This window comes from Somniosus microcephalus, chromosome 7 (genome assembly GCF_052327205.1).
Source record: "Somniosus microcephalus isolate GS21.2 chromosome 7, FLI_Smic_1.0, whole genome shotgun sequence".
Lineage (NCBI taxonomy): Eukaryota > Metazoa > Chordata > Chondrichthyes > Squaliformes > Somniosidae > Somniosus > Somniosus microcephalus.
Genome location: NC_140993.1, coordinates 65,386,849 through 65,399,362, shown reverse-complemented (window position 1 = coordinate 65,399,362; position 12,514 = coordinate 65,386,849). Strand labels below are relative to the sequence as shown.

General features: G+C 49.2%; 1 protein-coding gene across 1 annotated transcript in view; it reads right to left on the bottom strand.

Annotated features, from left to right (window-relative positions):
- The window catches only part of LOC147114673 (ALS2 C-terminal-like protein), a 98,492-nt gene that overhangs the window by 16,284 nt on the left and 69,694 nt on the right, over nt 1–12,514 (bottom strand). The window contains exons 14-17 of the mRNA XM_085993936.1: nt 10,347–10,431; nt 9,200–9,357; nt 7,460–7,516; nt 6,617–6,793 (exon numbers count right to left, since the gene is read on the bottom strand). Of these exons, the coding sequence (XP_085850062.1) occupies nt 6,617–6,793; nt 7,460–7,516; nt 9,200–9,357; nt 10,347–10,431 (477 nt within the window). The remainder of the gene's footprint in view (nt 1–6,616; nt 6,794–7,459; nt 7,517–9,199; nt 9,358–10,346; nt 10,432–12,514) is intronic.

The following is a 12,514-nucleotide window of genomic DNA, read 5'->3' as shown; positions in this document are numbered from 1 at the left end:
CGCCAACCCCCAATACGCATATGTCCGGCACGCCGACGGAAGGGAGGACACCGTGTCCATAAAAGACGTCGCCCCAGCCGGCATCGACAACAACCACGGCAATAGCAGCGACGACGATCACAGCAACCCTTACCCACCCACTATTCTTTCATCACCCCCGGAAGAACATCGACCAACGGCACCCCCACCAACTACCCCTTCAACAACCCCGGCGGCACCCCCGGCAGAGACCCAGGAGGCTACCGGGGACACCCAGCCGACACCCGTGGCACCACAACAGCCACGTCGGTCGCAGAGGACTATCAAACCCCCGAACAGACTAAATCTATAGAAGGGGTGAATGTGATGAAATATATTCCATTCATCACTGCCTGTTTTCTGTGTCTTGTAACTGCCTGCTTTCTGTGTCTTTTCCCTTCCCCCAGTCCTCATGTATTATGTATTGGAATGTGCTGGAACTGGTTGTGTGCAGGGCTCCGCCCATACCTGGCTCCTTTGTAACCTAAGTTCAGTCGGGCATCAGCCTCCTGAAGGAAGACATCTCTCTATTTTACGTGTTATGTTCTGAGTTAATAAAAGCCTTACTTTTGTTCTGCTAACTTCGAGTCTCGGAATAATTGAGGCACATCACCTTCTTCCCCGATTTAACAAAATGGCGCCTCCCGCGCTTTGTCTTCTTCCCCGCTGTTGTTAGCGCTGCTTTCCACGGTTTCCTGCGCGTTAAATATTGATTCTTTTTCTTTTATTATTTTCCCGTCGTGGAGCGGACCCTCTGGGACACTTCCCTCCCTCTTCTTAGGTCCGAACGATGCCCGGCTTCGAAACACCGGCCGCGCCCTGTATGCTCCACCCACTCTCTCTCTCTTTGCTTCCTGACTCGCTGCCGGGCCCCGTTGAAAGGCCACCCGATCGAGCTTCAGCCCGCCGCAGCCCAGGAAGGATCAGAGCGCTACCTGCCACCAGCCCGATTAGCTGGGAAACCACGGACCGAGGAACCCAGCCTGGCTCTGGACAATCTCTCCTGCAAGTTTTGAACCCGATGCTTGACGGTCGACGCCCGTTTCTCGAGTTTCAATGGACTCTATTTTTTTTTCTGGCTCCGACCTTCAACAACGTCGTCGGAGCTGCTGCCGAGTTGCAGGTAAGTACGTTTCTTACTTGTCGCCAGTGTTAAGTCCGTGAATGATTGAGACACGGACCAGCAGGAGAGAAAACAAACAGATCTTTACTGGTGGAAGTCAATAACGAAACGAAACAACAGAGGCTCTCTAGCACCTTTTATACAGGGGTGGTCACTGCCGGTACTGCAGTCTGAGACCAGTTATTCTCTTAAAGGTACATACACAACACTTTTATCCATTATTGAGATGTGAGCATTGCTGGCAAGGCCGTTGATGCGCTATCAATTACTCATAAAAGACGGAGAGTTAGGAGAGTAACCAAAAAGGCTTTTATTAACAAAGAACAGAGCATGCCTCTCGTGGTTGACTGGTTTCCAAGAAGGCAGGGGGCTGCAGAGCAGTCACCTTTATACCTGGGCGTGTGGGTGGAGCCAGGGGCGGAGCCAGCTGAGGCATGCATAGATACAACAGTGTGCAACAACAACAACGGTGAGCAACAATAACAGTGGTTTACCACATTCACCCCTTGTTTAAATTTGAGTCCGGCAGGGTGAAGTGAACTAAAGGTTCGTGTAAGTAAGTCTATCAGGTGGTCTTGTATGCCGTCCTGATCGTCGTGGTGGCAGCGGTGATGGTGCAGCATCCAACGTTGAATCTGGCGTCTCATTGAGTGGTTGGGTGGTCAATGACGGGTCCTGCGGCTGCGGCATGCCGTCTACAGGGGTTGGGTTGTGGGTAGTGGTGGATGGCAATGGTAGTGTTTCAGGGGCACCCGAAGGTGCGAGGTCTCGTATGGAGACTGTGTCCTCCCGCCCGTCCGGGTACGCCACGTAAGCATACTGGGGGTTGGCGTGGAGGAGGCTCACCCTCTCGACCAGGGGGTCCGTTTTATGGGACCTCACGTGCTTCCGCAGTAGGACGGGTCCTGGAGACGTCAGCCATGTTGGTAGCGAGGTCCCCGATGTGGACTTCCTGGGGAAAGTGAACATTTTTTCATGGGGGGTGGCATTGGTGGCCGTACAAAGCAGTGACCGAATGGAGTGGAGCGCCGCAGGGAGGACCTCCTGCTAGCGAGAGGTCGGAAGGCCCTTAGATTTTAAGTTTAAGAGGATGGCCTTCCAAACCGTCGCGTTCTCTCTTTCCACCTGGCCGTTCCCCCGGGGGTTGTAGCTGGTGGTTCTGCTTGTCGCAATACCTCTCGTGAGCAGGTACTGACGGAGTTCGTCGCTCATAAAGGATGAGCCCCGGTCGCTATGGATATAGCTAGGGAAGCCGAACAAGGCGAAAAGGTCATTCAGACCTTTAATGACCGTGGTACTGGTCATGTCTGGGCAAGGGATGGCAAACGGGAAACGGGAGTACTCATCAATTATGTTGAGGAAGTACACGTTGCGGTCAGAGGAGGGGAGGGGCCCTTTAAAATCGATGCTCAGGCGCTCGAAGGGGCGAGTGGCCTTGATCAGGCTTGCTCTGTCTGGCCTATAAAAATGCGGTTTGCACTCGGCACAGATTTGGCAGTTCCTGGTCATGGTCCTGACCTCCTCGATGGAGTAGGGCAGGTTACGGGATTTGATGAAATGGAAGAACCTGGTGACCCCCGGGTGGCAGAGGTCATTGTGGAGGGTCTGCAGTCTATCAACCTGCACATTGGCGCATGTACCATGTGATAGGGCATCTGGGGGCTCATTGAGTTTCCCGGGCCGGTACAAGATATCGTAATTGTAGGTGGAGAGTTCAATTCTCCACCTCAAGATCTTGTCGTTCTTGATTTTGCCCCTCTGCTTATTATTAAACATAAAAGCCACTGAACGCTGGTCAGTGAGCAGGGTAAATCGTTTTCCGGCCAGGTAATGCCTCCAATGTCGCACCGCTTCCACAATGGCCTGGGCCTCCTTTTCGACGGAGGAGTGTCGAGTCTCGGGGCCCTGGAGGGTCCTTGAGAAAAAGGCCACGGGTCTCCCCGCCTGGTTAAGGGTTGCAGCTAGGGCAAAGTCGGATGCGTCGCTCTCCACTTGGAAAGGGATGGACTCATCCACTGCGTGCATTGTGGCCTTCGCAATATCTCTTTTTATGAGAGTGAAGGCTGCACATGCCTCTGCTGTCAGGGGGCAGGAGGTGGACTTGATGAGGGGTCTGGCTTTGTCCGCATAGTTGGGCACCCACTGAGCATAGTAAGTGAAAAACGCTAGGCATCTCTTCAGTGCTTTTTGGCAGTGGGGGAGGGGGAGCTCCATAAGGGGGCGCATTCTGTCGGGGTCGGGGCCGATGACTCCGTTCTCCACTACGCAGCCAAGAATGGCGAGGCGCGTGTTGCGAAACATACATTTGTCCTTGTTGTATGTTAGATTCAGCCGCTGGGCCGTACGGAGGAATTTCTCTAGGTTAACGTCATGGTCCTGCTGGTCGTGGCCGCAGATGGTGACGTTGTCTAGATAGGGGAAGGTGGCCTGCAGCGCGTTCTGGTCAACCATTCGGTCCATCTCCCTTTGGAAGACCGAAACCCCGTTGGTGACGCCGAAGGGGACTCGGAGGAAGTGGTAGAGACGACCGTCAGCTTCAAAAGCTGTGTACTGGCGGTCCTCAGCCCTGATGGGGAGCTGGTGGTATGCCGACTTCAGATCAATCGTCGAGAACACCCGGTATTGTGCTATCTGATTGACCATGTCAGATATGCAGGGGAGTGGGTATGCATCTAACTGGGTGTAGCGATTGATCGTCTGGCTGTAGTCAATAACTAGGCGCTGTTTTTCGCCAGTCTTCACTACCACCACTTGTGCTCGCCATGGGCTAGTGCTACCCTCAATAATCCCTTCCTTCAGGAGTCTTTCTACTTCGGATTTATTGAAGCTCCTATCCCCGGCGCTGTACCACCTGCTTTTGGTAGCGATGGGCTTACAGTCGCGGGTGAGGTTAGCGAACAAGGGGGGGTGGGGGGAGACTTTAAGCGTGGAGAGGCTGCAAATGGTGCGCAGCGGGCGATTTAAAAGCTGCTGGCTGCAGACTGTGAGTGGGGGGAGGGGTCCGCCGTACGCTAATGTGACACTTTTAAGGTGGCACTGAAAATCCAACCCCAGTAGAACGGCAGCGCAGAGATGGGGCAGGACAAGAAGTTTAAAATTTTTGTATTCTGTGCCCCTTACTGAAAGGGTCACTACACAGTAGCCACCGACGTCTGCTGAATGGGATTTGGAAGCCATAGAGCTCCGATGGCGCGTTGGCAGGACCGGGAGAGAGTAACTGCGCACCGTGTCGGGGTGGATAAAGCTCTCCGTGCTCCCGCTGTCGAAAAGGCAGGTAGTGGCGCGGCCGTTTACCGTAATGTCCAACATGGACTTGGACAGTTGGTGAGGGAGAGATTGGTCCAGCGTCACGGAGGCCAGCGTATGGTCGAGTGAGTCGCTGTGGTCGTCAGACGAGGCGGTGGTTGAGTCCGGGTCACCCGTGATTGGAGTTGGAGGCGTCCAAGATGGCGGACAAAATGGCTGCGCCCATGATCCCGATCCCCACGCGGCTGGAGGTGTCCAAGATGGCGGACAAGATGGCTGCCCCCACGGTTCACACGCGGCGCTGCTGGCGTTAGCGGTTTTACCTTTGCAGGCGCTGACGTAGTGTCCTTTCTTCCCGCAGCCAGAGCAGGTAGCGTTTTTTGCCGGGCAGCGTGCTCTGGGGTGTTTTGCCTGGCCACAAAAGTAACATTTCGGGCCCTTGGACATCGCTGCAGCAGTTGGTGCCGGGGGTGGCGGTCCCATGACCCAGGGTTGCGGCGTCCACGGTGCGGAGCGGTTAGGGGAGAATGCGTCCATATTCCGGTGGGTCGCGTCTAGCGAGAGCGCGAGGGACACTGCCTTCTTCAGGTCGATTTCGCCCTTCTCCAACAGTCTCTGCCGGGAGTAGTCGGACTTGAGGCCCACAACGAAAGCATCTCGGATAAGTCCCTCCGTGTGTGTCGCGGCCGATACCTCTTTACAATCGCAGGCTCGGCCGAGTATCTGTAGTGCCCGTAGGAATGCCTCCACCGATTCCCCGGACTGCTGTTTGCGGGATCTCAGGAGGTGTCTGGCATAAACCGTATTTACCGGGCGTGTGTATTGTCCTTTTAGCAGATCGATAGCCGCCGCGTAGGTAGTCGCGTCCTGGATGAGCGTGTAGACTTGGTGGCCCACCTTGGAGGCCAGGATTTTTAGTTTGTTTCCATCTAGTGTCACGGCTGAGGCTTCCAGGTAAGCTTCGAAGCAACGCAGCCATTGTGCGAACTTGGTAGACGAACCCGCCTCCTGAGGGTCTAGGTCCAGGCATGTTGGTCTGAGGGCATGCAGCAGCGCCTGCTGCTCAGCGTTTGGTGCCATCGTTTGCTGCAGCGCCTGCTGCTCAGCATTTAGTGCCGACATTTTGTTTTTGTTAATAAAATTGATGCGCTATCAATTACTCATAAAAGACGGAGAGTTAGGAGAGTAACCAAAAAGGCTTTTATTAACAAAGAACAGAGCATGCCTCTCGTGGTTGACTGGTTTCCAAGAAGGCAGGGGGCTGCAGAGCAGTCACCTTTATACCTGGGCGTGTGGGTGGAGCCAGGGGCGGAGCCAGCTGAGGTATGCATAGATACAACAGTGTGCAACAACAACAACAACGGTGAGCAACAATAACAGTGGTTTACCACAGCCGTCAATTATTGCCCATCCCTAGTTTCCCTCGAAGATGGTGGTGGGCCGCCATCTTGAACCACTGCAGTCCATGTGGTGAAGGTGCTCCCACAATTGTGTTAGGTAGGGAGTTCCAGGATTTTGATTTAGCGATAATGTAAGGAACAGCAATACATGTTAAAGTCAAGATGGTGTGCGACCTAGAGGGGAACTTGGAGGTGGTGGCATTCCTATGCACCTGCTGACCTTGACTTTTTGGGTGCTGGAGGTCGCGGGTTTGAGAGGTGCTGTCGAAGAAGCCTTGGCGAGTTGCTGCAGTGCATCCTGTAGATAGTACACACTGCAGGCACGATGGAGGGAGTGGATGTTTAGGCTAGTGGGTAAAGTGCCAATAAAGCAGACTGCTTTGCCCTGGATGGTGTTGAGCTTCAAGTGTTTTTACAGCTGTGCACTTCTAGCCAAGTGGAGAGTACTCCATCACACTCCTGATTTGTGCCTTATAGCTTGGGGAGTCAGATGAGCCACAACATATCTAGCTTCTGACTTGCTCTAGGTATATTAGGAGTTTGGGCAAGATTCATCCTCATAACCAGACTGATCATTTATCTCATTGCTGTTTGTGGAGCCTTGCTGTGTGCAAATTGGCTGCAGTTTGTGGGGCCTTACTGTGCGCAAATTGGCTGCCATGTTTCCCTACATTACAACAATAACTACACTTCAAAGTACTTGACTGTGAAGCAATTTAGGACGTCCTGAGGTAATGAAAGGTGCTATATAAATGCAAGTTCTTTCTTACCCAAGATAACTTAATTTAGTACCTCAGGCAAAGGACTACTGAGAGTAGTCCACACTTACTTTTGTACCTCTAGGAACTCCAGGAGCTTGGTGTCGGAGAGGAGCTCCAGATGCAGTATTCCCTTCCAGTACAGTGAATCCTCTGCCTCGTGGTACAACATATACAGCATGAAGAGATCAGGGTAGAACCGGGGCAAGATCAGGGGAATCGTCACCGTGTAAGCATTTAAGTCATCTCTACAGGCACAAAAATAGACAACAGTAAATAGAAATGGCAATAACAACAGAAAATGCTGGAAAAACTCAGCAGGCCAGGCAACATCCGTGGAGAGAAAATAGAGTCGACATTTCGGGTCTAACCCTTTTTCAAAACTGGAAAGGAAATGAAATAGATCGAAAGGCAGGGCTGGGCGAGAACAAAAGAAATGAAGAGACATTAAGAGGTATTCAAAACGAGATGAGATGGTGATAGGACTAGTGATGCATCCTCTCTCAGAATCTGTCCATCCATTAAACTATTAATGACGGGAATTAACCCTTCAAGTTGCAAAACAATATTGGCTTTATTTCTTTAATACATAGATCGCGCCACAAGCTTGTATATATGATGCAAGTTCAAGACTAATGTCACGAAGCACATCTTCACAGAGTGATTAATATCTGGCATGGGCAGTGGAAGCAAAAATTCGAATCATTCAAGAGGCAGTTAGATGCTGTATTTGGGTATTTATCAGATTCTTTCTTGCTGGGAGTAGTGCACACAATTTTGCTTGCTGTTTGTTCAAATTAAAAAGAATTTACATTCGGTCATACGGTCTGTGCTAGTAGGCAGGTGGAATGTTGGCCTTTATCTCCCCATCCAATTGGTTTACCAATTAAAGACAAAGTTAAAATCTTGTTTACCTGATTGTATCTGCAGTGGAAGAAAATTCTTTCTCCAGTGACTTGGGCAAGAAATACCTGGAAAACAATGAATAAAAATGCACACCAAGATCTCCTTCAGCCAAGCCAATAGTTCAGATCCATGTGTCTATCATAGAGTTACACAGAGTCTATGGCACAGAAACAGGACATTTGACCAAACTGGTCTGTGCCAGCATTTATGCTCCACACGAGCCTCCTCCCACCCTACTTCATCTCACTATCAGCAGATCATTTTATTCCTTTCTCCCATATGTGCTTATCTAGCTTCCTCTTAACTGCATCTGCACTCTTCGCCTCAACTACTCCTTGTGGTAGCGATTCCACATTCTAACCACTCTCTGGGTAAAGAAGTTTCTCCTGAATTCCCCGTTGGATTTATTAGTGACTAAAGCCCCAGTCTGTTCTGCCCTTCTTATTAAGTATATTCTCTCAGTTCTGGTAATATCCTTGTGAATCATTTTTGCATCTTCTCCAGTGCCTCTATAACCTTTTTGTAATATGGAGACTAGAACTGTGCACAGTACTCCAAGTGTGGTCTAACCAAAGTTTTATACAAATTTAACATACCTTCTTTGCTTTTCAATTCTATCCCTCTAGAAATGAACTCCAGTGCTTGGTTTGCTTTTTTCTGGCCATATTAACTTGCGTCACTACTTTTAGTGATTTATGTATCTGTACTCATAGATGCCTTTGCTCCTCTACCCCATTTAGACTCTTATTATCCAAGCAGTATGTGGCCTCCTTATTCTTCCTAGCAAAATGCACCACCTCACACTTTTTGCCAATTACACAACCATTCTGCAAGTTCATTAACGTAATCTTGTATTTTGTCACATTCTTCCTCGGTATTAATTATACCCTCCAATTTGGCGTCATCTGCAAATTCTGAAATTGAACTTCCGATTCCCAAGTCCAGATCGCTAATTTAAATTGTGAACAACTGTGGTCCCAGCACCACTCCCTCTGGAATGCCATTTCCCACCTTTTGCCTGTCTTAGTAGATACCCTTAACCCCTAATCTCTATTTTCTGTTTTGTAGCCAGCTTGCTATCCATTCTGCTACTTGTCCCCTAACTCCACATGCTCTGACCTTAGTCATGAGTCTAATATGGGGTACCTTATCGAAGCCTAATATGTAGCTCATTGAATGAGCACAGGAGCATATTCCCTAGGTCATACTCTGTTTCATATGCAGTGTTATTTGTTGTCACTTAGAGAATGGTTTTGAGTTGGGCATTGAAGGTTCAATGGCATGCCATGGAACCATATCTAGCATGAGCGATCACAATCAGGAGAGAAAATGTAGGGAAAGAACATTGGGGGATCTCTCCCTAAAGGAGATCCAGCACCCTCGCCATATGTATTTTCCAGCAGAAGTCACTGGCTAACAATTAGGACCATGTGCCCTGATTTCTTGCTGCACCCCCCAAACCCTCAGTAACACCAAACTCAGGACCTCAGAGAACCTTTCATGGTTGCTTGGTTAAAGCTCGCTAACAGACCAGGGATTAAACCCAGGATGTTTCTAGTCTATGTGCCTCAAAAGCACACCAGTTATTCCATTTACCCTCTGAGCTATCAGAGGAATTTTAAATAATGATCCATGAAGCCTCCTCCCTCCCTTCCATCCATCCACCAACTCATACACAACGGTTACTGGAGAAGGATTAACACCAACTACATTAGTTCAGAAAAAAGTGTAGGAAGTTTAACACTGACCTGGCCAGCTCGAAGAGCTTCTTGGCATGGGACATGACTTCCTGCTGTGCCATTGAGAGTAACCGTTTGTACATACCAATTCCAGAAAACGTACCCTGAAAAACTATTATCAGTGTCTGGAGTAGTTTCCCTAGAGGATGATGAGAAGACTCAAAGGCCTAGAGCAGAAATCAAAAAGAAAATCCTTTTTTAAACCCATTTCCTTCTCTATTTCTGCTTTTCTTGCTCACTTTCAAGATAATCTTTGAAGGTAGCAGGACAAGTGATAAAGCAGTTTTAAAAAATTGCATATGGGATCCTTGGCCTTATAAATAGAGGCCTAGAACAAAAGTAAGGGAAGTTATGCTAAACCTTTACAAATCACAGGTTAGGCCTCAGCTGGAGCATGGTGTCCAAGTCTGGGCATCACCCTTTAGGAAGGATGTCAAGGCTTTTGAGAGGATGCAGAGATTTATTAGAATGATACCAGGGATGATGGACTTCAGTTATATGGAGAGACTAGAGAAGCCAGGATTGTTCAAAAAGAGAGTAGGTTAAGGGGAGATTTAATAATGGTGTTGAAAATTATGAAGGATTTTAATAAAGTAAATAAGGAGAAATTAATTGGATAACTCTTTCAAAGAGCTGGCAAAGGCACAATGGGCCCAATAACCTCCTCCTGTGCTGGAAGATTCTATTGTGCTATGTGGTCCTATGCCCTGGCTGAGACAACATGTCCCTGAAAATGGCAATATGTAGCTCCAACTCCAGAGAATTGGCCGCATTATCCAGGATTACCAAGGTTGACAATTCAGTGCCGTACTGAGAATGTTGGAGGTGCTGTCTTTCGGATGAGACATTAAACAAAGCCCCTTCTGCCCCCTCAAGTGAACATAAAAGATCCCGCAGCACTATTTGAAGAGCAGGGGAGTTCTCACGGTATGGAGGCCAATATTTATCCCTTAACCAACATCACAAAGAGATTATCTGGTCATTATCACCACCTTGTTTCTGATACCTTGCTGTTTGCAAATTGACTGCTGCATTTCTTAAATTACAACAGTGACTACACGTCAAAAAAAGCACTTCATCGTGAAAGATGCTATATAAATGCAAGTTGGTTCTTTTTTTGATTACATAATTTGCCAGGTAAGTCTCCATGCATTACCTTACTCAGGTACTCCTTCAACTGTTGTCCCTCAGCCAAGTTACACTGATTTGGTGCGAGTTTCTCAGAGGCGGCACCATTTGGGCTAGAAGAGGGGAAAATAATTGATTAAAAAAATGCCTGTGCGGGGGAGAGGTGAGCTTTACTCAGGTCATGGCCCTCTCACCTCTGTCAGAATCCAACTTAGACTGATGGGATTAAAGTCTATGGCCTAGAAATTCGGTGGGCTGCGCCACCAGTTAGCGCCTAAAGAGAGCACTCAGTGGCTTTAGCGCCACTGGCCACGCCTCCCGCGATATTTAGCGGGGCGCTAATGGCGGTGTTAGCCTGTAGTGCTGCGCCGTCACCGATGATGTCATCGGTGTGCGCAGCGCCCCGCTACCGCCCCGATCGCGATATTTGGTCCTGCCTGCCTCTAACGCCGATCGCAAATTGCGCCCGGTTCATGGGGCCTACCTGTGGCGGTAGTGGCGCAAATTAAGGTGGAGGTGCTGGGCGGGCATTTTTTCGGTGGCTGCCTGCCAGCCAGCAAGCCGTCCCCGGCCTCCTGATCCCCTCCCGCCGGGCAGTGCCGGCTGTGTCCCGAGAGCCCGGCACTTCTTCTCGGTGCCGGGCTCTTTTGCCGGCACTCGCGATCGGTCATTGCGCTGGTGCAGGCCCCTCCCCCTGCAGTACCGCGGCGCTGCAGCACGTTGTGCTGCGATATTCAGTTTCAGTGCCCCAAGAGGGACGTGGGGCGCCTCGAGCAGCGCCCCGCGTCCCTCTTGGAGCGCTCAAACTGAATTTCCGGCGGGCTCAACTGCTCCGTTCGCAGCGGTAATTCCGGCGCCCAGGCGAGCTTGGCGCCCCGTTTGTGGCTCCACCGAATTTCGAGGCCTATCTCTATATCTCGCGTTACATACAAAGTGAAATGAATTTTGCTATTCTCAACTCATTCATGATCAACATTCATCTGCTTATCCTGTTTATTTACAATTGTTTCTCGTGTTCTAAGTTTGTTCTGCTCAGTAGCGTGCAGCTTGTAAGTACACCTGATCTCCACAGGGACCCAAGGGTCCACGCTATACCTGGTCTTCTTGGGTTCACGGGTTTCCTAAGGGTCTACAGGTTCTGAGAATGGCAGACATGAGAATCCGTTGCCTTTCCAATTTTAAAATGTAAACATTAAAGCCCTAAAATTGCAGGACTCCACTCCCAACATGGACTCTCACTCGATGGAATTGTAGTTGGGAGAATTTGGCCCAGAGGCCAACGTGCCCAATTCGTGACACTCCTGATTTGACAGCCACAATATATCCTTAAATTCAATTTAAGCTAGGGTAGTGCCCTAGGATTTTTCAGCCAGTGACACCCTCAGACTCAGTATATGTAGTTTAGAATATAAAGTCAGGTCATCTGATTTACATCCCAGTAGCTCATTATTTCTACTAACCAACTTATGGATACTTTGCCGAGAATGCTGGGATGAGAGGGCTGTCCTATGATGAGAGATTGTGTAGAATGGGCCTATACTCTCTGGAGTTTAGAAGAATGAGGTGTGATCTCATTGAAACATACAAGATTCTGAAGGGGATTGACAGGGTAGATGCTGAGAGGTTGTTTCCCCTGGCTAGAGTGTCTAGAACTAGGGGGCAAAGTCTCAGGATAAGGGGTAGGCCATTTAAGACCGAGATGAGGAGGAATTTCTTCACTCAGAGGAATTTCTTATCTGGTGAATTTTTAGAATTCTCTGCCCCAGAGGGCTGTGAATGCTGAGTCTTTGAGTATATTCAAGGCCGAGATAGATAGATTTTTGGACTCTAGGGGAATCAAGGGATATGGAGATCAGGTGGGATAGTAGAGTTGAGGTCGATGATCAGCCATGATCTTACTGAATGGCGGAGCAGGCTTGAGGGGCCGTGTGGCCTGCTCTTACTTCTTATGTTCTTAAATAAATGTTCCATTTTGGGAATTCCTCATACAGGTATCAAAGATGGCCAATGTGAGCTAGCTGTGAAGGTTGTCCCAGATATTGTAGTGGTTATGTTACTGGTCTAGTAATCCAGAGAATTTGAGTTCAAACCATGACATTGAGAATTTGAATTCAGTTAATAAAAATAAATCTGGAAATAAAAAGCTGGTATCAGCAAATGTGACCGTGAAGCTGTTGGATTGTAGTAAAAAACCCA